This window comes from Schistocerca serialis, chromosome 7, assembly GCF_023864345.2.
Source record: "Schistocerca serialis cubense isolate TAMUIC-IGC-003099 chromosome 7, iqSchSeri2.2, whole genome shotgun sequence".
Lineage (NCBI taxonomy): Eukaryota > Metazoa > Arthropoda > Insecta > Orthoptera > Acrididae > Schistocerca > Schistocerca serialis.
The window spans coordinates 192,526,445-192,553,418 of record NC_064644.1 but is presented as its reverse complement, the minus strand read 5'-3'; the positions used below and the strand labels follow the sequence as shown (position 1 = coordinate 192,553,418).

Below are 26,974 nucleotides of genomic sequence, written 5' to 3'. Positions count from 1 at the left end.
AACGAAAGAAGCAAAGCAATGCTGTTAATTTTTTAAGACACAAAGAAAAACTAGTAAATGCATATATACCAGCCAAATAAATTCACTGTTAGTTTGTATTCGTAAAGGTAATATTGTGGCACTTAGTGCTGTTACTGACATAAACTTCTAAAAATACATGTCACTGAGTTAAGAAACATAACACTGCCATCAACTGGTTCTTTGGTGTATTATGCCATGGTGACTAAACATCTGAACTACTACACTGACCACATGATTTTAAACAAAACTTCAAATTAAGATATATTTTTTCCGTGTTCCAATTTTGATAAAATAATGCCTATATGTTGCCCCAAGCTACACCCAAGTAACTCATGAAAACCCCATGAAAATTCGTCTATCGGTTTTAGAGATTAGTTTGTTCAAAAAAGACAGACATGATGGTGATTTGCGCAATAGTCTAGGTACCAATCAGCAGCTGAACCCCAGGCCTTTAAATCTGTGGTTGACACATAAGATCTGGGTCATGAAATCATGATTTCCTTACAAACTTCCATCAAGTAGCAAACCATTTTCCCAAGGCAGATACATTCCGTTACAGGTAAAAAAATTACTCATTTATTATAAAGTCATAACATGTCACATGGCACATATGAATTAGCATGAAACAAAATTCAAGTTTTGCAGGATTTCAAGTTCATTTAGGCTGGCGCACGACAGGCTGCCTTTTCTACTTCTAGTCTACAAACAAACTTCAATGGAGTTACATGCACTGTATGTACTATAGTCAGTCAAGATGGGAAAGCCTTTACTTACTTACGACAAATTTTCCACTCTAGACAAATTTATCACTTTCTTACCTAAAGCCCATTATTTTCATCTAGCTGCATTTGAGTTCTGTCTGCTATTTCTCATGGGATAACTCTCTTTAATGTACAACATGAGCCAATACTAAGAAAGAGGTTATACAGGGGTTGGACAAAAATATTGCAAACACCATGGGGAATGCATGCTTGAACATAATTGTAGATGATATGCAACACTGCAGGCTGTGATGTTGTATTTGACTACAAACAGCATCCAATATATTGCAAGTGTCAATTAGGGTCAGAATGGTGTTCTGTGCAGCTGTGAGGGTATTATGTCAAAGTGAAATGGTTTGGGATGTGGACAAATTGCTGGTGTTATTGTGGTGGGTACTCATGTAATGAAGGAAGCCAAAGTGTTTGGTGTTTCAAGAAGCACCACATATATTTATAGTGCATACAGGGAAAGTGAAAGAACATCGCCTGATGAGTCATACAGGAATGAAACTGTATGTTGAGTGATCATGACAGATGGGCACTCAAGAGGATTGTAATGAAAAATAAGAGGATGAAGTTGCAAAAGCCACTGTAGAACTGAATCCTACATTTGCGAACCGTGTCAGGGTCAAAACAATATGATGAGAGCTCCTGAAGCAGGGAGTTAAGAGGGCAAGCTAGAATTCCAAAAGCTCTCATCAGTTACACAAATGCCTGTAACAGGAAAACACAGTGTCGAAGCCATAAGCCTGGACTTTAGAACAATGAAAGAAAGTCATTTGGTCACATGAGGCTTGTTTCACACTGTTTCCAACTTCTCGCTGAGTTTACATCCCAGAAGGGAAACATGGAGTGGGCTCTGTGATGATTTGGTCAGTCATACCAGGTATTCCATGGGCCCCATGGTTACACCGCAATGGCACGTTCTTCCCAAGGATTGTGTGACCCATCCCCTGGTACATTGTTTGTTGCCCAATGGTGATGCTGTATTCCAAGAAGACAGAACTCCTGTTCACACTGCTCACACTGTTCAGGACTGGTTTTGTGAGCACGAGGATGAATCTCCCCTGGCCACCACAGTCACCAGATCTCAATATTATTGAGCCTCTGTAGTTTACCTTGAAAAGAAGAGTGCGCAATCGCTCTCTACTTCCATCATCAGTTTGCCACAATCTTGCAGGAAGAATGATACAAGATTCCCTTGAAACATACAGGGCCTGTATTTAACTGTTCCAAGGTGATGAAGCTATTTTGAATGACAACAGATTTCCTACATCATATCAGGCATGGTAATGTGTTGTGTATTTGGTGTTTCCATGTTATCTACCCCTTGCAGTAATGTCAAGCAGTCTCAGCTTCAGTATCTCTATTAACTGAACTAACTAGACATAGTGGTTTCCAAAAAGGAGGTCTGAGGAAAACACAAAATGCTGATGCCCTGATCTAGAAATGGAAGAAACGGTTTCTCAGGTAGACAGCTCTGTTACAATTTTATTGTGTATATGTATAAAGCCTTGAATGGGCTACATAATTCTCATAAGTTATCTAAAGATTTCCGAATAATGTGTTCAGCTACTACATCATTTAAAAGCTGGTACGATTCTAAAAAATTATAGTGACTTCATTCCTGCAAAAGACTTAATAAAAAATGCTTTTACAATCTCTCAATACAGCTTATCTTTTGCTTCCTAAACCTTACATACAATCTTACCCAAAAATAAGTCTCTAATCAAATGATCGAACCTGCCTTGCATAAATGTAGCACTATGTTTTTTTCTGGAAAAACAAGCTTCCAGATATTTCCACGTTTTCATCAGTTTTGGTTTACATGTAGCTGTTCTGCAGGTGTTTCCAAATCTTTAAGCTCAATATTATACATATGGCAGAGGATTCTAAAGGGAGAACTTTGAGATAACTAATCATCAGATCTCTATATTTTGAATTTTTGGTGATGTAAACAATCTATACATAATAGCAATAACTAAAGCTCATAGCAATTTCTCTCAGTGATGATTTCCAGTCTCAATGTCATACTTTACAATGGCACATAAAGTTTGTCATTCTCTCTCCAATATACCTATAGTTTTCTGTACAATGAGAGAGGTAATTATAAACCTACAACCCTATCCTCTTCAGTTTCTAATGGCATTTCATCCACAAATGACTTTGTGTACACCAACAGCAAAAAATTCACGAGAATATAGTTGGGTTTATGAGCTAGCCTTGGGACTGAACCATCCCTTACAATGCAGTGATGAGGGTATCTGTTGTTCATGTGCACACAGACATTAATATCAATGTGTACCATTGTGTTTGAAGCCACATTCTCTTAATGACAACAATAGGCACTGTCTGCAGCAACTGTGACAGCACTTCTGAAATGAACCCCAGGTGATTTGCACCATGCAAATGGGATGGCAACAAACAAGGTTCTGTAAGCCACAAAGAATCACTGCCAGTGATTGAGATGAGTGTGACAAATCACATGGTTATTGCAGCTGTTAAAAAAACCGTCAAGGATCGATTTATCCACGAACACCAGACCCTATAGGATGACCAGCCTGCAATACTGCCTTGGATAATCTAGTGACAGAACTGACCTCTTGGTTCATATTCATTTTGCCTCACAGCTTGTACACACTGTTTATGGTAGAGACATAATTACTGTTCCTCCAATAATCTCCATTTTGTGATCGTCAAAGTGTGCATTTCAAAGACAAGTTGACACATGCTGTTTGCTGAATTTGCCACATGATTCAAGACCCATTTCCTCACATTCTACTGTGTGAACAATTCTCCATTGCCTTTGGCCGGCACTTTGTAGCTTAAGTGACTCAGCTTCTTGTACATTTCCACTCACAGAAATAATTTCTTACAACTACACTACTTGATCAAATGTATCAGGACACCGTTATGTAGTGCAGAATTGACCACTCAGTGTCACAGAGGCAGATTCATCAGTATAAAAGAAGACAAGGAGAATTGTATAGTCGGGTCAGAAGCAATAACAGCTGAATGGGCTGGTTAGGAGAGCTCAGTGACTTTGAATGTGAATTGGTCACTGGGTGTCACCAGAGTAATAAATCCATCAGGGGCATTTCAACACTTCTAAAGCTGCCCAATTTTACTGTTGATGATGTTATTGTGAAGTGGAAATATGAAGCAACAACCACAGTAAACCAAGGTCAGGCAGACTTCGTGCACTAATGGACAGGGAACATCAACAACTGCAGATGGTGTTTGTAAAAAAAGTCACACAAAAGCAGTGAAATGAACCACTGTTCGGTGGTGACATGCTAGCTAGCACAGTGACATGCATAGGGAGTTAAAAATAATGGGCTGCAATGGTTGAGCAGCTCCTCATAACATTACTGCAGTCAATGCTGCGTAATGCTTGAGCTAACGTAAAGCAGCACCACTGAATATGAGTGATTTGGAGTGATGAATCACTATAAACTGTGGGAATCCAAAGGAAGGGTTTGGCTTTGGTAAAAGCCTGGAGCAAATTATCTGTCATCATGTGTAGTGTCAACAGTGAAGTATGGAGGAGCTGGTGTTATAGTATGGAGATGTTCGTCACTGTTAGTGCATGGGCCTCTTATTGCGAGTAAAGAAACATTAAATGTGGAAGGATATGGACACATTTTACAGCATTGAGTACTCTGTACAGTTTGTCCCAAAGATGATGAACATGCAGCATTTCAAAAGCTGATGTATACAGATTTATATTTACATGCAAATAGCTGCCACCATCCTTCCCAGACAATGAGAGTTCTCAGAACTTCGATTCACAATGAATACATCATCGTTGATGAGAGCAGTCTGCAGGAGGAGCTTCTAAATGTAAAGTGTGTTTCTGAAGCCAAAGGGTATCCTCCACAGCAGATATATAAAGTGCTATGAAGGAAACCAAAGATAGGCATCATGAATGCAGGAGGAAACAATGAAAGATTTAAATCCCTTGCTCTCCTCCATTTGTGTGAAGACAGCACCAATCTTGGGTTCTGTTAAAGATGAATGAATGGTCCAGAAGGCTGTGGTTCATAAGATACCCTGCAAGTGTGGACTTTCATTCAGCGGTAAGATGACTCGCACAGTCCATGAAAGATATATGGAACACCATAGGTAACTTGGCTCTTACAGCCCAATAATGCACCTGTGGAAGAGCACTGCACTGACATTGGTCAATGTATGCTGTACAAAAACGTCAACATTCTGGTATCAGTTTAATGTTTTTGGGATTCAGTGATAAAGAAGCATCTGAAATTCATTTGGCAAAGAACTTAATTAATAACGATAGCAGTTTCAGCTGGGACTAGTCTTTGGAAGAAACTTGCCAAGACATTGCCACAATGCAGTTCACAATGATACAGCAACTTCCCATTGTGGCTTGACCGTGTAGCAACAGACTTAGTTCATGTATATTTATTCTTCTTTGCTGCCCATCAACGTGTTTGGTTCTTGCGTATCTGTGGTGACATACACAGTGGCGCAGTCCATGGGTTTAAAAGGATGGAGCAAGGTCTGTAGCATAAGTCTTTAGGCTCACTCTGAAGCTGGCTGAACGGTAATTGGCAAAATATTAAAAGAAGTTGGATTTATGCAGCCGCACATCTGAAATTTAATGGAGTAGTCATTGTGCCATGAAAAAAATGGAGATGATTGATTGACTAACTGAGGGGTGTTATTGAACTAAACAAAGACGATGCACAGTAGAGGGATGGTTCAGAAAAGATGACTGTTTATATCAAAATGACAACGCACCCTGTCGTAAAGCATCATCTGTGAAGCACTGCTTTGTGAACATTAACAATCCTAAAATGGACTGGCCTGCTCAGAGTCCTGACCTGAACCCAAAGTAACACCTTTGGGATGAGTAAGAATGTCGATTTTGCTCGAGACCACAGCATACAGCTTCACTACCTTCTCTGGTTTCAGCTCTTGAGGAAGAATGGGCTGCAATTCCTCCACAGACATTCAACACCTCATTGAAAGTATCCCCAGCAGAGTTAAACCTGTCACGAAGACAGTAAGAGGCATTTTGATACTTTTGATCATTTCTTAGTCCATTCATTCAGGTTTTTTGGGCACTGCATAAATCTACCACACATGAAATGCATGTTTACAAGTACCTGTAACGAATAATACTCCATCTTTGACAACCTCTCATGAACTGCAGGCAGAGATGACCACTAACAAGGTGACTGAGTACTGTTTCCAATGTACATCACGGTTGATGTGAAACATAAGTATCCAGAAGCATGTGCATCACACTCAGTGCTCTTGTATGAACTACTCAGTTCCAGCTATTGGTCTCTTATTTCAAAGTATTCAGTTGACGATTATCTGCTGACTGTATAATTTTGAGCCTAAAGGTTTGTGACAACCAGTAAAAGAAGCTCAGCAGAAAGAAATAAAACTTTATGTGTGTATTCAGTCACTGCTATTGCCTAGTTTGTTCATCAGACAGACCAGCAAGAGTTCACGACCTGTATCAATTATTAGGATTGGGAGGGGAAGCTAAGCAAGAAATACGTGCCGTTTCATGAGTGGAAGAGATTTTATGCTTATTCTTCCCTTAACTTTCAAGTAATTTGAGATTTGTTATATTTTTATGAACTCGGGATATTCCATTTGTAACATTTAAATTTACAGGTGTAGAGGTAGTCAGACATTCTTCATAGAATATTCATAGCTGCGCATCACATGTTGGGCGATCAAGCACCTATATTCCTTCAAAACAAACAAAAATAACCACTATCAAAGTAAAAATATAAGTACCATGGGTGGTCTTGAGTAAGGAGAGGGTGGCACACTGTTGTATGGGCTAGCATCATTACTTCTAGCTGCTCCAACTCCACCAGCCATAAGAGGGAATGGATATGCTCCTGGAGGAAGCACTACAGCAGGTACTCCTGATTTGCCTCCACTCGAACCTGGGGCGCCTGTAGGTGTTGTGGCTTTGGAGACAGGTGTGGATGGTTTATCAGCCTGCAACATAAGTATCATCAGAATTTGTTTTTTTTTTCTGAAGTCAGTACTAACAGTTCAAAAATGCTGCTTATGTTATTTTGTAAGCCACCTGCTTAACAAGCATAATTTGCTGGGTATATACATTCACCTATTGAACCCAGAAAATTACTAAAACAGCCAAATAAAAGCTCAAACTCGTCAAAAAGACATGAACAGTGATCAGCATTTTTAGCTCACAGCTGTGTAATGCCACAGTGTTACAGAAATTCATAGGTGTCAACCTTCCAGCAAAATTACAATTTGTCAACTGAGCATTTACAGTACACTAAGAAACAATAACACTATAGTGTTAATGAAACATTCAATATCTTAATTTCTTTTTTCCTCAATGAAGAGAAATTATTTTGTTGATAGGTAGCAATGTTTTTGTTTCTTGTTATTGCAGTGGCAAAATGTGATATGACATTTAGGAAATAAGTAACTGCTGTACAATATGATGCTGTGTACTCTGCATCTTACATCTTTACTTTTCAGAGATGGCGTAGACCGACTGGAACTGGAACCACTACGACTGGGTGGCCTCTCTGACTTAACACTGCCTAGACCACCGCTTTTCTCACCATTTTCTCTGATATCTGCCCCAGGATGATCACCACCATTGGGGTGAGGTGAATTAGGGTCCTGCAGAGAATACAAAAACAGAAAAGATGTTGTTTAGAGAAGAAAATTTTGCCTTTTTTCATCTAAGATAATGAATATCTACATTTACACTTCAAAAGTCAGTTTAGGGTGTGAATCAGAGGGTACTTCTTGTACCACTGCCACTGTCCCCTCTAGTTGCAAATGGTGCATGGGAAGAACAACTTTTGGTAAGCCTCCTTATGAACTCAAATCTCCCAAATTTTACCTTCAGGGTCTTTTCGTGATATATAAGGAGCGATCAAAAAGTTTGCTTTTGAAGTCATTCCTGCAGCATATTTGCAATGTAGCATGACTCCGATGCGGGTATATGCACACTGACATGTAGGCAAAGGATTAGTGTGGCATTCATGTCTTTCCAATGTGCTTGCTGCAAATGCAGAAATGTGAACTATGGCAACATTATTACAAAATACTTCCAAACAAGACCAATGGGCTGTTATTCTTTTCTTGTGTTCAAATGTGTATGAAATCTTATGGGACTTAAATGCTAAGGTTATCAGTCCCTAAGCTTACACACTACTTAACCTAAATTATCCTAAGGACAAACACATACAACCATGCCCGAGGGAGGACTTGAACCTCTGCCGGGACTAGCCGCACAGTCCCTGACTGCAGCGCCTTAGACCACTCGGCTAATCCCATGTGGCTATTCTTTTCTTAGCTGCCAAATGATGAACATCAGTAGACATCCATTGGAGAATGAAGAATGTGTGTGGGAGCTGCATGTCTGTCAAAACCCAACTGCAACAAGGAGTGCTGCTGCTTCATGATCACACATATTCTTACATCTCAAACGCTGGAGTGAAGAAGTTATGCTGAGTTAAGTGAGGGACAGTCAAGCACTCATCCTATAGCCCTGAACTCTTCCCATGCAATTACCTTGCCTTCAGTTCACAAAAAAGGCCCTGTCAGATGAGGATGTGCAGCACACAGTTCTAGACTTCTTCAGTAATGGGACACAGTGTTTTACCAAACAGGTGTCTCCAAGCTGGTGCACTGGTGGGATGATTGCCTTAAAGGTCATTATCATTTTGCCTGTTCAACATACTGATTCTGGACTGTACGGCTTTTCAAAGGAAACTTGTTGATCGCCCCTATGTAGAAAGAAGCAATGTGTTGGCTGACTCCTGCAGGAACATATGCTCTCTGAATTTTAACTGTAAATTGCACCTTCATGCACAATGCCTCTCTTGTAGTGTCTGGACACATTCTCCATGGAGGCACAATAAAGGTTGTCCTTGTCCTCATAATGTCACTAACCTGAAGCAGACATCCACCATGTTAGTTGCCCCAAACATTAGCTTCTGATGGAAGTGTTTTGACAAAAAGATGCCAGCTGGCATGATTTATGTGTGTACTAATCATTCTGATTATAGTCTGAAGTGTAAAGGAATAACATTTATTTTACATATATGATTTTTGGTTGTATTGTTTACTTTTACTGTAGTGGTTTTATTTCTGTCATGTGACTTTAGATTTCTGATCAATCCAACTTTTAAAGCTCTCTGGATGAAAAATGTGAGAAGGAAAGATTTGAAACCAACCAAATAGAGCAAAATATGTTCTCACCATTTTCAGGAATGGAATATTGTCTGAACATGAGTTTCATCAGCCCACATTAAGGAAAATGCTGGCTTACCAAAGCAGCCTTTTCACATATCATGCTTCTCTTCTTGGTTAATCAAAACATATAACAAAAAAGAAGTTATTTTAACAAGGTTAAATGTGTCCTATTGCCAGATGAAATATGCATTTAAGAGCAGAAAAACGCCCAAAAATTCCTTTCTGATAATGTTTTATTTGCAAAAGCACAGTAACACTTCCTATTTATAATAGCTGTTGTGCACACAAGACAGATATTAAAAACAAGAAACAATCTCAAACAGCAGTTTACTGATGTTCTGAGGCTTCTAACATGGCAGTTGCTGTTGTTGTGATCTTCAGTCCTGAGACTGGTTTGATGCAACTCTCCATGCTACTCTATCCTGTGCAAGCTTTTTCATCTCCCAGTACCTACTGCAACCTACATCCTTCTGAATCTGCTTAGTGTATTCATCCCTTGGTCTCCCTCTACGATTTTTACCCTCCACGCTGCCCTCCAATACTAAATTGGTGATCCCTTGATGCCTCAGAACATGTCCTACCAACCGATCCCTTCTTCTAGTCAAGTTGTGCCACAAACTTCTCTTCTCCCCAATCCTATTCAATACCTCCTCATTAGTTATGTGATCTAACCATCTAATCTTCAGCATTCTTCTGTAGCACCACATTTCAAAAGCTTCTATTCTCTTCTTGTCCAAACTACTTATCGTCCATGTTTCACTTCCATACATGGCTACACTCCATACAAATACTTTCAGAAATGACTTCCTGACACTTAAATCAATACTGGATGGTAACAAATTTCTCTTCTTCAGAAACGCTTTCTTTGCCATTGCCAGCCTACATTTTATATCCTCTCTACTTCGACCATCATCAGTTATTTTACTCCCCAAATAGCAAAACTCCTTTACTACTTTAAGTGCCTCATTTCCTAATCTAATTCCCTCAGCATCACCCGACTTAATTAGACTACATTCCATTATCCTTGTTTTGCTTTTCTTGATGTTCATCTTATATCCTCCTTTCAAGACACTGTCCATTCCATTCAACTGCTCTTCCAAGTCCTTTGCTGTCTCTGACAGAATTACAATGTCATCGGCGAACCTCAATGTTTTTATTTCTTCTCCATGGACTTTAATACCTACTCCGAATTTTTCTTTTGTTTCCTTTACTGCTTGCTCAATATACAGATTGAACAACATCGGGGAGAGGCTACAACCCTGTCTTACTCCCTTCCCAACCACTGCTTCCCTTTCATGTCCCTCGACTCTTATAACTGCCATCTGGTTTCTGTACAAATTGTAAATAGCCTTTTGCTCCCTGTATTTTAACCCTGCCACCTTTAGAATTTGAAAGAGAGTATTCCAGTCAACATTGTCAAAAGCTTTCTCTAAGTCTACAAATGCTAGAAACGAGGTTTGCCTTTCCTTAATCTTTCTTCTAAGATAAGTAGTAACGTCAGTATTGCCTCACGTGTTCCAGTGTTTCTACGGAATCCAAACTGATCTTCCCTGAGGTTGGCTTCTACTAGTTTTTCCATTCGTCTGTAAAGAATTCGTGTTAGTATTTTGCAGCTGTGACTTATTAAACTGATAGTTCGGTAATTTTAACATGGCAGTATTCTTCAAAAAAATGTACAGCGCAAGTCTGTAGTGACATCTCCACGACTTTCACACTCGAAAAACCTTTGATAAAAAGTGCTTATATTCTTTGGAGATGTATTTCCTCTCTCAAGCCTACCTGGCAAGAATCCCAGACTGAGGAAAAATATTCAAGCATTGGCTGAACAAGAATTTTCGCATAGTTTGAGTCTGTGGGTAAGTAGTGTGTATCCTGCCCTGCATCTAGTCTCATACTTATGAAGGAAGCAGTTGTCCACAAAAAATTATGGGTTTCTCTTTGTGAAAATGAGAATATCATAGATGCACATGCTTGTAATGGACATTAGATCTAGCCTTTCAAATAGAGGTTTGCAGTGTCAATTCTTTTTTTCTCCCACCATGGCTCGAATGATCTTTTTATCGTGCTATATTTAACGACTGAAACAAAATATGCATAACACAGTTTTTTAACTGCTAAATCAGTGATACCAGATAAGCTATTCATTACATACACAAGAGTATTCAGTTAACACAAATGCCATCTACATGATCACTCCACACTACATGATCACTCCACAACATATTTTTTGTTATTAACACACCACAGAATTTACACAGCTTGCAGTGTCTAATTTTTTGTCAACACAGCTTATTTCACTTATACATTATGCTGACTTTTTTGTTATGAAATGAATAATTTATTGTTTTGCAAAGTTTAATTTCAAATTATTATTTTTTTCCCTTGCCTCCACTTCCCCAAGTGTCTGCTAAATAAGGCGGATTAAGTCTTCATCGACTTTACAGCAGACTATCACTGTCGAGTCATCTGCATTAAGGATAGTATCTGACTTGACCTGGCATGGCATTTTATTGACGTAATACAAAAATAATAGTGGCCATAATATTTAGCCTTGTGGGACGCCTAACTGTACATGTTTCCAGCCAGAAAGGAATTTTTTGTCACTGTTATTTGCAAGTACTCTTTGTTTTCTGTTTGCCAAGTATGATGACATTTAACTATAGATTTTCCTTGAAAACCATAACTAATCAGTTTTTGGAGAAGCTAGTCACAATTTACAGTGTCGAAGTCTTCGGTAAGATTGCAAAAGATGCCTGATACACCCATTCTATTATTAAGACGACTGCTAACTTTTGTGACCAATTCATTTATTGCATGGGATATGCTGGAGCCATTCTTGAAACCATACTGATTGCATAAAATAGTATTGTTGGATGAATTATAATTTTATGTCTACTCACATGCAGCTCTTTCAAGTATTTTAAAAAAAAATTGATAACAATGAAATAGCCCTCTTCAATAGACTGGTTGATGATGAGGGAGAATGGATGTGAAATACTATGATGTACTAATTTTATTATTCTAGTGGGAACCTCATCACAACTTACGGAGTTTAAATTTTTTAGGGATGTTACGATTTTAATTATATCAGAGCTTAAAACAGGTGAAAACTTAAAACCTGAACAATTTCTCTCTGCCATCCTAGGAATTGTACATTGTGGTGAGCAGTCACCAATTCTGTTACAGCTAATGAAGAAATCATTGAAGGATGCATGTATAGCACCGGGACCTGTAACTGTCCTATTATATATCTTTAGTTTAGAGGGACATTTTCTCTCCATTTCACTGTCAACCTCACTTCTTACAACAGACCAAACAGCTTTGGATTTGTCTTTTTGCATTTCAAATGAATGTATTGTTTGCAGTAAACTTTGCTAGTTTAATTACTTTTTTTATGTGCTTATATATTTAAGAAATTCAGGACTTCAATTAATTTTTGCCTCCATATGCAGTTTCCTCTTCTTAATGTTAGACACTCTAATTCCTTTTGTTACCCATGATCTACTTTTACAAGACTCAGTCCACACTGTTACAAAAGGGAAGCAGTCATTGGAAATGCTCTTGAATTCAATTAATAAGTTATTAATTCTCTTCAAAAACATAACTTACTTCCATAGGTCTACATCTAACTCACTATCAACCTGCAACAATCACATGACTTTACGAACTTTAAAGACATCACTTCACAAATAATATACCTGCAACAACAACAGATACACACTTCTAACATAGAGAATTTTTTGGAAAAAAAATGTATCAGTAGTGGTTTCTAGCAACCTAGTTTCCCTTGTCTGTAAAACAGACGCATTCATGGTATCAGCTGCACCTGATGAGAGTAATGGCTGCACAGAAGAAGAGTGAATGGATGTGTATTTTTGTAATTTTTTGTATGGTGATTGTGCTTGAAAATTGTTTCAATACAGTGTAAAGCATCACTACTGTTCATAAGGAGGAGAGGAGGATGCACTCTGACAGAATAGGCGTGACTGCTGGACTGCACTGTTGTGGTTACATGTATGGGCCAACACTGTCACCAAACAATTTGTTAAAGCCAGTTCAGAGTTATCATTAAAAACTGTCTGATATTATTATTTTTTTAGTACTAACTTCTTGGAACACAGAAAATGCTGCTCCTTTACTTTTCAGCTATAACAGTTCTTACTGACACCTTTGGTGAGAGCAGAAGCTATTTATGAAAATCTCATGGTGAGCTTACGTACCAATGAAAATGCTGTTCCTACTAATGGAACCACAAAGTAATAGGGAAGATAAATATTATGAGACATGTTAAATGATAAGTACCAATACTAAGTGACTCTTGGACCAGGGCCTACAAGAGTTACTCCATAAAACAAACGATGGAGAGGAATAAATAAGTGGTGAGAGTGTAACAGGATGTAGTTTCAAGCAAAAAAGTGTGTAGATTATCTAATACCAAGCTGTAGAGTTGGCATACAGTGATACTATGTATGTGTGAGTGTGATGGGGGTATAGATAGGGATGGGGATGCTTGGAGGCTCTGAAGTGAATAATGGAGACATGAAAGGAGAAAAGACAGAGGAAATGTTTCTGTCAGATAGTCAAAAGTTTTTATGTAAAGTACATTGCATCTCATTTACTTATTCTCTGTACCACACAAAGCTTTGCCAACAGTGTCCAAGAGGGCATCTCCGTATTGTGAGATGATAGTAATTAAGCTGTCATCTTGATGAGCTCAGAGGTGTATAATTCAGTAAAATTACTGTTTTAAGTTGTTACAATGCACCTGCAATATTAGAGAACTACAATTTTAGCAGTCACACTAAGATATGGTTCCATTAAAGTACTGGAGGGACAGGGGAGTTGGGGAGGGGTGAGAGGTCAAAGAGATAAGAAAACACCTTGTGATGCACTGTTATAACCAAGTTTGTAAAAGAACACGTGGAATCTAGCTTGTTAAAATAAGAGAAGAAATTGTTCATCCAGTTACTCAAAAAACCACTCAGTGGTCATTTAAAATTATTTACACATCACTGGGATGGATTTGAATCAAAATATTCACATACAGGAATCCTCTTTAAATTTTGAAAAACCTGTGCTTTCAGTCTGGCATGACTGAGCAATTTACTGACCATGGTGACTAAATGAGAACACATCATGAGGCTGAATTTAAAGTTGTAGAATGTTTACAATGTTACACATTTTCCAGTGGTTCTTACTTTTAATAGTTCCAAATATGAATAACAAATTATTTTCGTGAGATATTGTCAGTTCTTCCATAATTTTGAAGAGCACAGTGATTTTACCTATTTCTAATGAAATCCATAGATTTTTTTTGTGTTTTGTCTTTGAAATTGTATAGAGAACACAAATTAAGAAGGGACTTTTGAGATGATTTATAGACAGAATTTCAGAAAGTAACATTTAAAAGTAAGCCACACAAAAAAACCACATAGAAGAATAGGCAGAATTGACATGGAAATGTCCACTGTTACAGGGTGTCCAGCAAAAGAATCTCCGATTTCAAAATTAAATATCTCAAAAACAAAGATCGCTAGAAGAGTGCAACAAAGGGTACATTTATTGTGAAAGCTGTTAAGAATTTTATACAGAAGTTTTGAAATAGTTCAAAAAGGTACTAACAGGCAGCACTGTACATTGTGCAGCTCATACAGAATCTGCTTGCATAATTAAACTAGTCTTCTGCAAGCAGTCTTTACAAACACATCACAATATTTTCAAAATGTCCGCCACTCACTGTACAGAGGTGGCGCAAGTGAACAACGATATTTGCCATCATGTCCTGCAGCATCTCAACGGAAATGGATTCATATGCCACACAGACTGCTGATTCAAGCTCATCCTGTGTGGTGGAATGGTTCTGGTAGACAGTGTCTCTGAATGTGCTCCATGAAGAGTAGTCACAAGAACTCAGATCAGGTGAATATGAAGGCCATTACCTTTGCCATTAAATTTGCAATAATCCAATGCAATGACTCTAGTCCCAAAGTATTCATTAAGAAAGCAAAACACATGTTTGGTGCGAATGTGGTCAGGCCCCATCCTGCACGAATCACCTGGTGCCCGGTTGAACCTTCAGCACTAGGTGTGTGGCAGCAAATTGTTCCAAAATTGCAATGTAACATTCACTAGTGACCATTTCTCACATGAAAAAGGGCCAATAATGCCTCTTCTGCATACTACACTCCAAACAGTAACTTTTGAAGAATACACTGGTTTCACTTCACTTCAGACAAACGGGGATTTTTTTGGAACTCCACAATTGCCAATTCTGTTTATTCATGACATCATTCAGGTAGAAGTGTGTTTCATCTGCGAACTGGATGCAGCCAACATCAAATCCTTCATTATCAATCATTGTGAGAATATGGCTCACAAAGTCAGCCCTCTGTTGGGCATATCCCACAGTTATGGCCTGGTGGCTTTTGATTTTGAATGGAAATGTGTAGTCTCTGTCGCAGTATTTTCTGCATCCTGGAATGCTGCAAATCAGTCTCTGCTGCAATTCTTCAAACAGATTTCCTTGGATTTTGCAGAATAATTGCAGAAACTTTAATGACAGTTTTGGTTTTCATTTCAGGTAGTTTTGGAACACTACATTGTGTTTGAAAACTGCACCTTGTTACTGTAGGACTGGATTCTAACCTGTGGTACTCCAGTAATAGAAAAACATGTTGTCCAGTGGAATACATAATTTCAACCTCTTCATTCCTTCCTTCCTTCTTTCCTAACCTCCTCTCATGTTTCAATGGTGGAACTCATCAGTGAGCTGCAGCGCACTATTTATAGCCACTACAGATTGTGATTACAGTGTCATGTGTCAGCAGTTTTTTTAACTATTTCGAAACTGCTGTACAACTTTGGTAACAAATTCTTACAGCTTGCACAATAAACATACCATTTCTTGCACTCATCTCTCGATCTCAGCTTTCAAGATATATAATTTTAAAATCAGGGATTCCTTTGATGGAACCATGAATGTATTTAAGTAGAAAATGATATTTAGTACACATTTTCTTATCAGTTTTAGAATTCTACACCAAACAATGCATTAAGTACCACAAATAATTTGATTGGAATAGGTGGACACTGTTGCAATACATCAAGTATTTCATGCTAGAGAGAGAGAGAGAGAGAGAGAGAGAGAGAGAGAGAGAGAGAGATTTAAACAGACCAAGAAAACAAGATGATTAGCTGTTAAAAGAATCAAGACTTCACTTCAATAACCAACCTCATTTGCTACATCCACTACTAAATCTTGGTCACTCTTCTCTCCATCACTTTCCTGGAAAAGAAACAAAAAGAGTTTAAAAGTATTTACACCCAAATGTTGTTCAACAACTCATAATAAAGGGTTTTCTTTGAGGACAACACATAATGCATTGCCATGTGACAGAAATTATAGTGTAAGAAATAATCTCTAAACGAAAACTCTTAATTTATAATTGAATTTGTTTTCATTCAAAAGTTTGTCAAGTTAAGTTTTATTTCTAGAATATTTTTTAAAGAATCTTTCCATCACTTTTTCTCCCTTTTTCAAATGAAAACCAGTTAGTGATTTGCACAAGTATGTATGTAACATATCTTGTTTGAATGGTTTAACAGACATATATTTGTTAACATAAATTAACCCAACAGATGGTAGAATTAGGTAACAAATACACATCCAATGTTACAATAAAAATATTTGTTAAGTTTTTTATTACGTCCTTTCACCAATAAGTTAATCTGTCAAAGTGAAACATGCACCATTTTAATGGATATAAAAGAAAATTTCATGCAATGCTAAGTATTATTAGAAAATAGGATATTTGAAGAGATTAGTAATATGAGAGCATGCAAAATGTGCAGAAAAAGTATAAAATATCATAAGTCACTTAATTTTCTCACAAACATCACTTTGATACATGCTTTACATTAATTGTTAGAGCCACTGACAGATGCTCTAGTATGATGGTTAGATATGTAGAGATGTCGAACCATTGCCCGTGAACAGACAGACATCCTTCTTATCTGAAGTTACTTACGGAAAATTTTGTGGGTAAATCAACTGAAGACATTTGGTGAAAGATTTTTGTAAGTGGCTACTAACTGAAATATTACTATTACAGAACAGTTTGAAGAAGGGGATGGAAGAGAGAGAACACAGAGTCAAAGGAGACAAGAAGATGAAAGAGAAAGGAATATTCTGGTACAGTATCCTGTTGATGATGAGGTCATTAGTGACAGAGCACAAGCATGGATAAAGGAATAATGGAGAATATGTCATTTACAATGGAGTCATCCTGGCATTCACCTTCAATGATTTAGAGAAACCAGAGTAGCTCTAAATCTGGGTAGCTGGAAAGGGATTTAACTGCCGTCTTTCTGATTACAAGTCCACCACATCACTGTATCACCTTACCTAGTACGACAAGATGTGGGAAGAGTAAATTTAAAAGGACATCTACACTTACATCTATAAGCTGAAAGTCACCTCATGGGTTGTCCCACAGTTCATTCCTGACTCTGTTTTCCAGCTGACTTTCCCTTTCGACATGTGAACAGCACAACTTTCTCCAAACTTTTTTGTTATGCAACGTGAAAAGTCCCTGGTTAAATAAACTCAGCTTTTGTGCATTGGCCTGCTACCATATGACAAGTACAAGGTTTTTCTGTCAGTTTGGTCTAGTTTTATTGTGCAGATTCTTTTCATTGTGAAGTGGATAAAATTATGAGCATGCTATGAGACACTAGTATTAGAAGATTGTGTGTATTTGTGAGCTTTAGACATTATTTATTAAGTAGTATTTGGTCATATATGTAAGGCACGGGTGGAAGTGCTAGTACTGCACTATAGCGGTGATGCACAATATGAGTCAGTCAATAATTAGAACACAACTGTGCTATAATATGTGTGAATTCTTGCCATCACTGTGTAACACTGGCAAAGAATAAACTATATAAGAAACTCTCAGTGTCTGTGACAATAAGTGAAATAGCCTCAGGCTGCTGTTATGAAGTAATAAGTTTTATTGCATGATCGATTTCGAGGCCTTATGTCTCATCCTCAAAAGCACTTGTGCACATAGTAAAAACATTTTTTAAAGATTACATACATTAGTTCACATACAACATAACATATAATTTCTTGCAAAGTATACATCATAAGCTAACCAGCCTATATGTTTTAAGGTTAAGTTAGCATTCTATACTAAACCCTAATATCTACGAATTATACTTAGCCATGGCAAATACCAATACCAGCTCAATAACAATTCCTGTCTTCAGATGTTTATGTCATTACACACTGACATTACTCAATTTCCAGATGAAGTGAAGCTAGATGTATTGGGAGTGCATAACCACTTTCTAATACGAGAGACTTCCGAAAGTTTTTGAAAGAGAAGATGGTCCACCATGTGACACAAACAACAAACAAACATAATATGAATCCACACCACTATTGGCTCAACAATAGAAGCTGCATCAGCAGAGGAGGAATGAAACATGCACACAGCACCAAAGAAGAAAGAGTAGCAGCAGACCAGCATACCTGAGGTTATTCGAGTACACATCATGATGGCAGATAGATGTGTACTGAAAATGTGCCCACCAGTGGAAGTGTATTCTGTTATCTGGTATGAATGGGCGCGTGGGACTAAGGTGTCCATATCCACAAATGTCTACACACCGTGTATTGTGAAGAAACCATGCCTCATCAAATGGTTGGTCACTGGTGTTGCATGTTCAGGGTACGAAGGGAGGGTGGGGTAGATGGAAGACTGAAGTGAGTGTCCCTCCACATCCACAAATGAAAACACCATTGCTAGAGTACACGACCTGTTGTTGGTGGACAGGTGTATAATGGTGTCAGATGTGGCATCCTCACTGCGTACTGGCTGTGCTCAGGCCGCATACTCCACGATGTTTTGAGTTACCGAAAAATGTCTGCAAGATGGGTGCTGAGAAACCTGACCTCATTTCACAAGAGAGTGGGAATGGGAATTACCCTTGATCATTTGATGCAGCACGTGCACGAGAGAAATGAGTTCCTGTTCAGAATCAACAAAGACGATGAGACAAGGGTGTGCCACTGCACACCAGAATCCTACATCACCTCAATTATATGGAACCACCCCAGCTCATTAGTGAAGAAAATATTCAGAGTATCACCCTCCATAAAAGATGATATGGCTGCAGTGTTCTGGGACACAAAAGGTGTGATTTCCTCCAGCGAGGGGCCATCAGTACAACTTGCTACTGTGGTACCCTCACCAAACTCAGGTCTGCCATTCAACGAAAAATACCAGGGCTCTTTGAGTGAAGATTTTGTGCTCTTATGTGACAATGCAAAACCACACACAGCAAGGCTCACACAGGGGGCAGAGTCATTCTTTCGGATGGGAGAGATTGGATTGCCCAGCCTACAGGCCCAATCTTGCCCCCATCAGACTTTCATCAGTTTCCTGCATTGAAAGCTGTAGTCTTGGGACATCACTTCCAAATCAATGCTGAGGCAGAGCAGGGTGTGTGACTATTCCTTGCATCACAGGGCACCAAGATTTACCAGAGTGGTTTCCCCAAACTGACTGCAAAATACAATGAATGTCTCAATGTTGGTGGCAACTATGTCAAAAAATAGTAAAAGGTGTGTAGTTCATGATGCAATAGTGTATTTGTTTTTGGTTATACAGTTTCGGTGTGGAGAACAGTGACTAAACCTACTCTCAGAATATCCCCTCATTAAAACTTTATAGTTTTGATTACAGCCTTTACGTTGACCACCAGTAAATATTGATTGGAAAGTACATTGAGACATAATGATAAATTGATTATGAATTGAAGTGTAAAGCAAAATGAATGATGAAAACAAAGGCATTAAACACAGAACAAAATTAAAGGAGACTGAGGGAGGTCTGCAAAATTTTAGAAAAGAAAGGTAGGCTGTTAACAATATATGGCAAGTAACACTGTGGCTTCAGGTAAAGGTGATTGCCAATTTCGTTAACAAGGATATTTCATTACCATATTTCAAAAAAACAGTGTCTGTGATAAGCCTGGAGATGCTTTAGTAGTAAATGGTGGAAGCTTTCCACTTCTTCCACAACCCAACTCAACTTCCTCACTTCATTTCTATAGTTATTTCTCATCCTGCTACAGCTCAAAAGCCTCCAGTCATTGTTTTCACTTTACTTAATTGCAAAGACTTCGTCTTTTTCATACTACCATTTTCACATTCTCTCTTGTTGTATTTGAACTGCTTATTCATCTCATCTAATTTGTGCACTTCTCTCAATCAAATGCCTCTTCCAGTAATGCCCACAAAATGTTTATTCCATCCATTTTCTTCAGTCTCACATTTAAATCCGTGCACCCACTACTCACACCAGTTCTCATGTTCCCACAGTACACATGTTTGTGTGGAATCAATTCCTTTATATACTTGTACTTGTGTTATGTGTCAGACATTCCAGTTAGAATGAAAATCAGACTTGCAAATTCAAGGTAACCATTCTCTTCCATGTAAATATTTGTTATCTGCTGTCCAAGTTTGGCCTACAGGCAATTTCTGATTTACTTTCGCTGAAAGAATAATTATTCTATCTTGATGAATTGTTGTCTGTTGCTGAGGCCCTCAGGAGATATTTGTTAACATTCCAACTAAATAAGCGAAGGCTACATACATAACAAAGCAGAAAAGCCTTCATTCTAAGATATAAATAGATAATTTCACTTACATGACCAAGTTTATCTTCTTTTCGTCTCTTCACATCTGGTTCAACATCCGGAGACCGAGAACGATACTTGTCTCTCTCACCCGGTGACACAGAAGCTCTCTGAAAAAAGAAAAAAAACAACAAAATTCTCAGAGAGAAAGAGAGAGAGAGAGAGACTTATTTTGCCAAATGATATGTAGGTGCATACGGAATAAACCAAGAATTTTAGTAATTTATTTACAAATGTAAATACATTATATTTCCCTGAATTAATCTTTCACTCGGTACTGGAGCAAGTAAAGTAACAAAATTTCCAAATAGCTGAAAACTTTATCCTTGAATGGAATTTGAAACTATAACTATGCCTTTCAACCCCCACATGCCTCTTAGTGAATGATCTATCACAACATGATAGAAAGTCTGACTCAAAGCTTAAAGCATGCAATACTTTTAACAACCTTGGATACCATGATGGACTAGCATCCTTGAGAGAAAGGAGATGGTGGTAAATAACAGTGACAATTCAGCTCACAGTTTTAAACTGTTGGGTAGTTTCAAAATTCTATATTTGTAAACAACTGCTACAGAAAAGTATTAGAACCACGTAGTAAATGAAACAATGTGGAGAAAATAATCAAAAAATAAGAACTTTCGAGTTGTCACTCAGCCAGCAGTTCAGTGTTTCAACAATCATTGTGAAAATTGCTGTTTTTATATCTGCATACACACTGAAGTGAAAATTTTCACCAAGTCCTTTCATGAATAAATATCTTTCACATCATTTCCAATTTCATATCATTTCCAATCATGCAAACTTCTAATTTATTATCAAGACTTCATGATCTGTTCTTCAAAAGCAAATTACTGGTGTCCGCTTGGACGGAAGACCTGTGCCAACTGTCCTATGGGCTGCTATGGACTATCTTGAGCTGTTGTGTCCAGCATCAAAACAGCAAACACATTTTGTATTCAAATCTTACCTGCTAAATGCAGAGTGGAAAAAACCAAACTTATCAGAGAACACTTAGTGGATCATTTATCCTAGCACTGCTTTTTCCAAACTATTCTCAAATCAGGTAAGTGCAAATGGAAGCTTCCAGAGTAGAAGGAGCATAAAACCATGACTAACAAACAACTGATACACGTTTTCTGGTTTCCCAGGAAAATTAACACTATTTCCTACAGTAAGATACATTTACATATGGAGAACACTGGTAGGAAGAATGAAATTCAGATTGTCTGCATCCAATTGTTAATTATCATGAAGGTCTCTCTATGCTCTTGAATAGCTACTGTTGTCAATCGGCCCTACTATCAAACTGAAAGTTCTTTAGTGACACCTAGGAAACAATTTTGTGTGACTACTTTCATTCAGTGGTACTGATACTATTGTAAGAAGCTGACCACATCTTTTGAGGCAATAATTTACCCACTCAGAAAGATAAAAGTGTCCAAGATAAGTTTGACAAACACAAAAATGAAACAATATTCCTTTTGCAACCATCAGGAGTGTCATATTTTAAAATTATATATGTATTCTGGTCTGTACATGTAAAACCATAAAAAGATGTATTATTCTTCTCACAGAAATGGAATTGTTCTTTTGTGGAAAATTGTATCAAATGATGTAAAACACCACTAAAAATTTTAAGCTTTGTCAGACAGAAAGTGGCCTGTTGTCATGAGAAATCACACTGTACACTGTTCTGTAGTAGCCTCGGCCATCACACAGCACAAGCAGCTGAGCAGAAAGTTAATGTTCAGTTTGTTGGCATTGGGTAGGTCTCACGGCAGCAGAATTCTGCATAGTAAGGTTGGTTTTCACTCCAATATAGAATAATAATTACTCTTGTCTGTTCTCCCACTAATTGCCTTTCTCTGCAAAGTACTATCATTAGGCCAGCCCTCTAGTGACTATAACTTACATCATAATATTCACAGGAAACTCCTGACATCAATAGGAAGTCTCAAGCCCTGTGGTTAGCCCAGCTAGCTGCTAAGAACAGACTGTAAATGCAAGAACTCTTCTGTAGTACAGGTTAAGGGATAACTGCTCCACGAGTTCCAGAATGTGAAAAACGCATGAACCCCCTGACAACCAGGTTGGAAATATTTTACAGGACACTGATCATGGTCATTAAATTCAACTTCAGAAGGCTCAGAAACAAAACATTACAATACAGTCAATAAAGACAATGATGAAAATAAAATTGCACGAACGCAAAATGAGAACAATGTTTAAAGATGCACTCACATATTTGAATTGTTTGTTTGTCTTGACCCCACACACACACACACACACACACACACACACACACACACACACACACACACCGGTCACTGATCATCTTTAAAAAGAGGGCATGAAATTGGTACATTGTTAATATGCCAATGTCAAATTTGCCGACACTTTGGTACACTGAACCGTACTAAAGACTACTGGGTCTGGAGACATCTTCTGTGTGATGTATCACTGAAACTGCATATTTTTGTAGCAAGCAAGTTACTTATGAAAATTGCCAAATACGGCATGTTAGCTTTCCAAGTACTTGAATCAACATGGCGGCTGCTGGTCCCCTTCTGTCAGCTGATCACAGCACAGATCACTGTGTTGTCACAAATGTCTGCCAGGATGATATATTACTTGTACAAGCTGTACAAATATTTTGAAAGATAATTAATCAGAATTCAGTTTTTATGCCTTTACTTCAGTAACATTGAGCCAAAGGAAATGTAACTGTGATTCTTCTTGCATCAACATAATTAACATCATAAAAGAGAAGTTTACTCATTACAGATATCATAGAACCCAGTGGCTGTCTGTTAAATGAAATATAACTATAGCTAGCTGCTGTGTATATAATGTATTATTGAATATTACATACACATTAACTCATGAAACAATGAAAGGAATGGATACTACAGTCACTCATATTTGAGACTGAATGAAATAGTCACTGAAAACAGAAAAACAATTATGATTGCTCGTCAGTTAGGAATGGTAAAACTATAGAAATACAAAGTGAAAATAGTGAGATGACATTAGACAAAATGCAATGGAGTCACTGCCTGTATAAAATACTAGTTAGACAATTGGTGTTCGGCAGAATTCTTCGAGACTCTAGGAATGTCTTCCTGCCGCTTGGGGGCTGTGACTGTCTGAGAGGAGCTAACCAAACAGCTTCTATGTTGATTTAGATGTTGACAAAGCTAACGCCCCATATTTGGTGGTTTTCATACTTATGTTTGTGTATTACAAAAATACGTAGTTTCAGTGATACACCATATTAAATATATCTCCAAATTGAGTCATTTTTAGTAAAATTTGCTGTGCTGAAGTGTAGGGAAATGTAAAATTGGTGCTTTAACATGGTAGTGAATATTTCACCAAATGACTTTTTGATACATGACAAAAACTTTGTAGTGATTATTTGTACCTACAAAATTCATAGGATACTTTGTACCAATCTATTTCATGCCCACTGAAGGTGGCCTGTGGCCAATATGAGTCACAAATTTAATAAAATAAATGTGGTCCAAACAAACATAATTAAATTACGTAAGGCATTTCACAGTTCCTATGTGGACTGCAGGGGCTGTAAAGAGGACTTGTAGATAAAGTTTTGCTAAGGAATGCAATATCCTGAAATGTAATCTATGGATGTAAAATAAGTTCGAAGATTAGATCACTTTAAAATCTCCGGCTTCACAATGTGGTATGTAATGGTAATGCTGTGCAATGCAAATATTGAGAATGTTTTCCACATCACCTCAGTCTGTCATATACAATTTTTGTCCAACTACAGCAATGACTGTGAGAAACTGGAACATCATTGACTACACTACTCTATGGGCACATGCCAGGATTTGTGGATTGTGTGTGTGTGTGTGTGTGTGTGGGGGGGGGGGGGGGGGGGGGCACATGCTCGTGCAAACGCACACTGAATGTGCCTCAAACACTCCTCATGCAATGAATAGCGAGGTCACCACGAGAAGCGCATCCTTTAGACCACACATCTAAGAGCTCATTATCTCCGCTCTAGTCATACTGTAAGTGGGAAATTTGAAAGTGATGTGATATTAAAACTTATTTTATAAACTAATGGTACATTTGTAGATATGGGTTCCTCATTAAAACTTTATCTATTAAGTCTCATCTACAGCATATTACAATTTCTTCCTTGGCAAGCCAATGGATTCGTGTTTTGTTACTTCTTTGTTATGGGCTGTGAAAATATACATTGTCAAAACTGAAATGTGGTATGGCATTAACCCTTAAGTGTAAGTGATGATGATGTTTGGTTTGTGGGGCGCGCAACTGCACGGTCATCAGTGCCCGTACAAAGTCCCAATTTGTACACAGTCCAGTTTTTACACAAACCAATCTAGCCACTGTCACAAATGATGATGATGTTGAAATGATGAGGACAACACAAACACCCAACACCCAGTCCCCGGGCAGAGAAAATCCCCAACCTCGCCAGGAATCGAACCCGGGACCCTGTGATCCAGAGGCAGCAATGCTAGCCACTAGACCACGAGCCGCTGACTTAAGTATAAGTGAAATAAAAATGAGACCAATGGAGAAAAGGTAAGTAAACTGTTTATTATTTCAAAAGCAACCATCATAAATGTTTGTGCATTTATCCCCCTGTGAAACGAGATGGTCAATGTCTTTGTGGAAATGTGTTTTGGTTGCCTATGGAAGCATCATTGTATAGAGCCATGAACCCCTTTGTCGAAACAGATTGACAGCTGTGAATGTCTTTCTTCAGGGCCCAAAAAAATGGAAATCACATGGAGAGAGATCATGACTGTATAAAGAATGTGTAAGAGCTATCCAGCGAGACTTCTGTAGTGTACTGAAAAAACCTTGGCAACATGTGGGCAGGAAATATCCTGTAACAGAATGATGCCGTCTGTCACAACATTCTTGGGAGTTTGGACCTGATAATGTGTTTCAATTAATATACAGCAGTACATGGACATTTTGCAAAGTCACAATCTGTCCAAATGCCCAGGAATATTGATGGACAGCTTCATTCTGTTGCATGATAATACCTCCTGCATGTTGCCAAGGTTGTTTCAACTGTGTTTCAGAATGTTCACTAGGAAGCCCATATATGTCCTCCATACCATTCCCATCTCTCCAAATCCAATTTCCACAGTTTCGCAGCCCTGATGAAAGACACTGTCAGCTGTCGATTTGCTTCAGATGAAGGGGTCGATGCCTGGGCACAATCATGGTTCTGTACACAACCTCCAACATTTTTCCATAAAGGCACTGACTGTTCTGTCTCATGGTGAGATAAAAGTATTAATAGTTATGGTGATAACTTCTGAAATAAAAAACAGTTTACTTACTTTTTTCCTCATCTGTCTCATTTTCATTTGATGGCCACTAACACTGTGAACCATCTCTCAGCCTGCTATTATTCTTTTGTCTCTTGATATTCCGCACACACCTGTGAAGTGAAGTGTTTTAGTGATCATGACACTATTCGGAGCATGAAACTGAACGAGATGAAGTGACATCTGATGGTGATGGAGAAGCTTCCTTCTACAGAAGGAGCAGATGTTTTTAATGAGAAAACAAGAGCCACCACCCAACATAAGGTGAAGGCAGCATAACATTGCCTCACAGCTGTCTGGACTGCAACAAATGATGAAAAGAATCTGGGAAACCCTGCTGTTTTGGAGGCCTGAAATCTGTTCTTTACACAGATATTCTATAAGAAATCATTCCATGGACAAATCTGAAAATATCTAAGGACACAAGCCACAGGGCAGCGATATGCATATAAACAGATCATGGTAGTATCGCGTACACAAGATATGAAAGGGCTGTGCATTGATGGAGCTGTCCTCTGCACTCAGGTGATTCACCTGAAAAGATTTACGATATGATTATGGCCGCATGACAGGAACCGACAAATTTGAGCACAGAATTGTAATTGGAGTTAAATGCATGGGACATTCCATTTCAGAAACTGTTAGGAATTCAATATTGCGAGATGCACAGTGTCAAGAGGAATACCAAATTTCTGGCATTACCTCTCACCACGCACAATGCTGCGGCTGGCAGCCTTCACCCACCAACCGAGAGTAGTGGTGTTTGTGTACGGTTGTCAGTGCTTACAGACGAACAACACTTGGTGGAATAACTGCAGATATCAAAGTGGGATGGATGATGAACGTATCCTTTAGGACAGTGCAGTGAAATTTGGTGTTAATGGGCTACGGCATCAGATGTCT

General features: G+C 38.3%; 1 protein-coding gene across 1 annotated transcript in view; it reads right to left on the bottom strand.

Moving 5' to 3' along the window:
• Positions 1-26,974, bottom strand: part of LOC126412196 (protein groucho) — a 697,281-nt gene that overhangs the window by 66,000 nt on the left and 604,307 nt on the right. Inside the window, exons 9-12 of the mRNA XM_050081679.1 lie at positions 20,741-20,839; positions 16,252-16,305; positions 7,275-7,436; positions 6,564-6,773 (exon numbers count right to left, since the gene is read on the bottom strand). Of these exons, the coding sequence (XP_049937636.1) occupies positions 6,564-6,773; positions 7,275-7,436; positions 16,252-16,305; positions 20,741-20,839 (525 nt within the window). The remainder of the gene's footprint in view (positions 1-6,563; positions 6,774-7,274; positions 7,437-16,251; positions 16,306-20,740; positions 20,840-26,974) is intronic.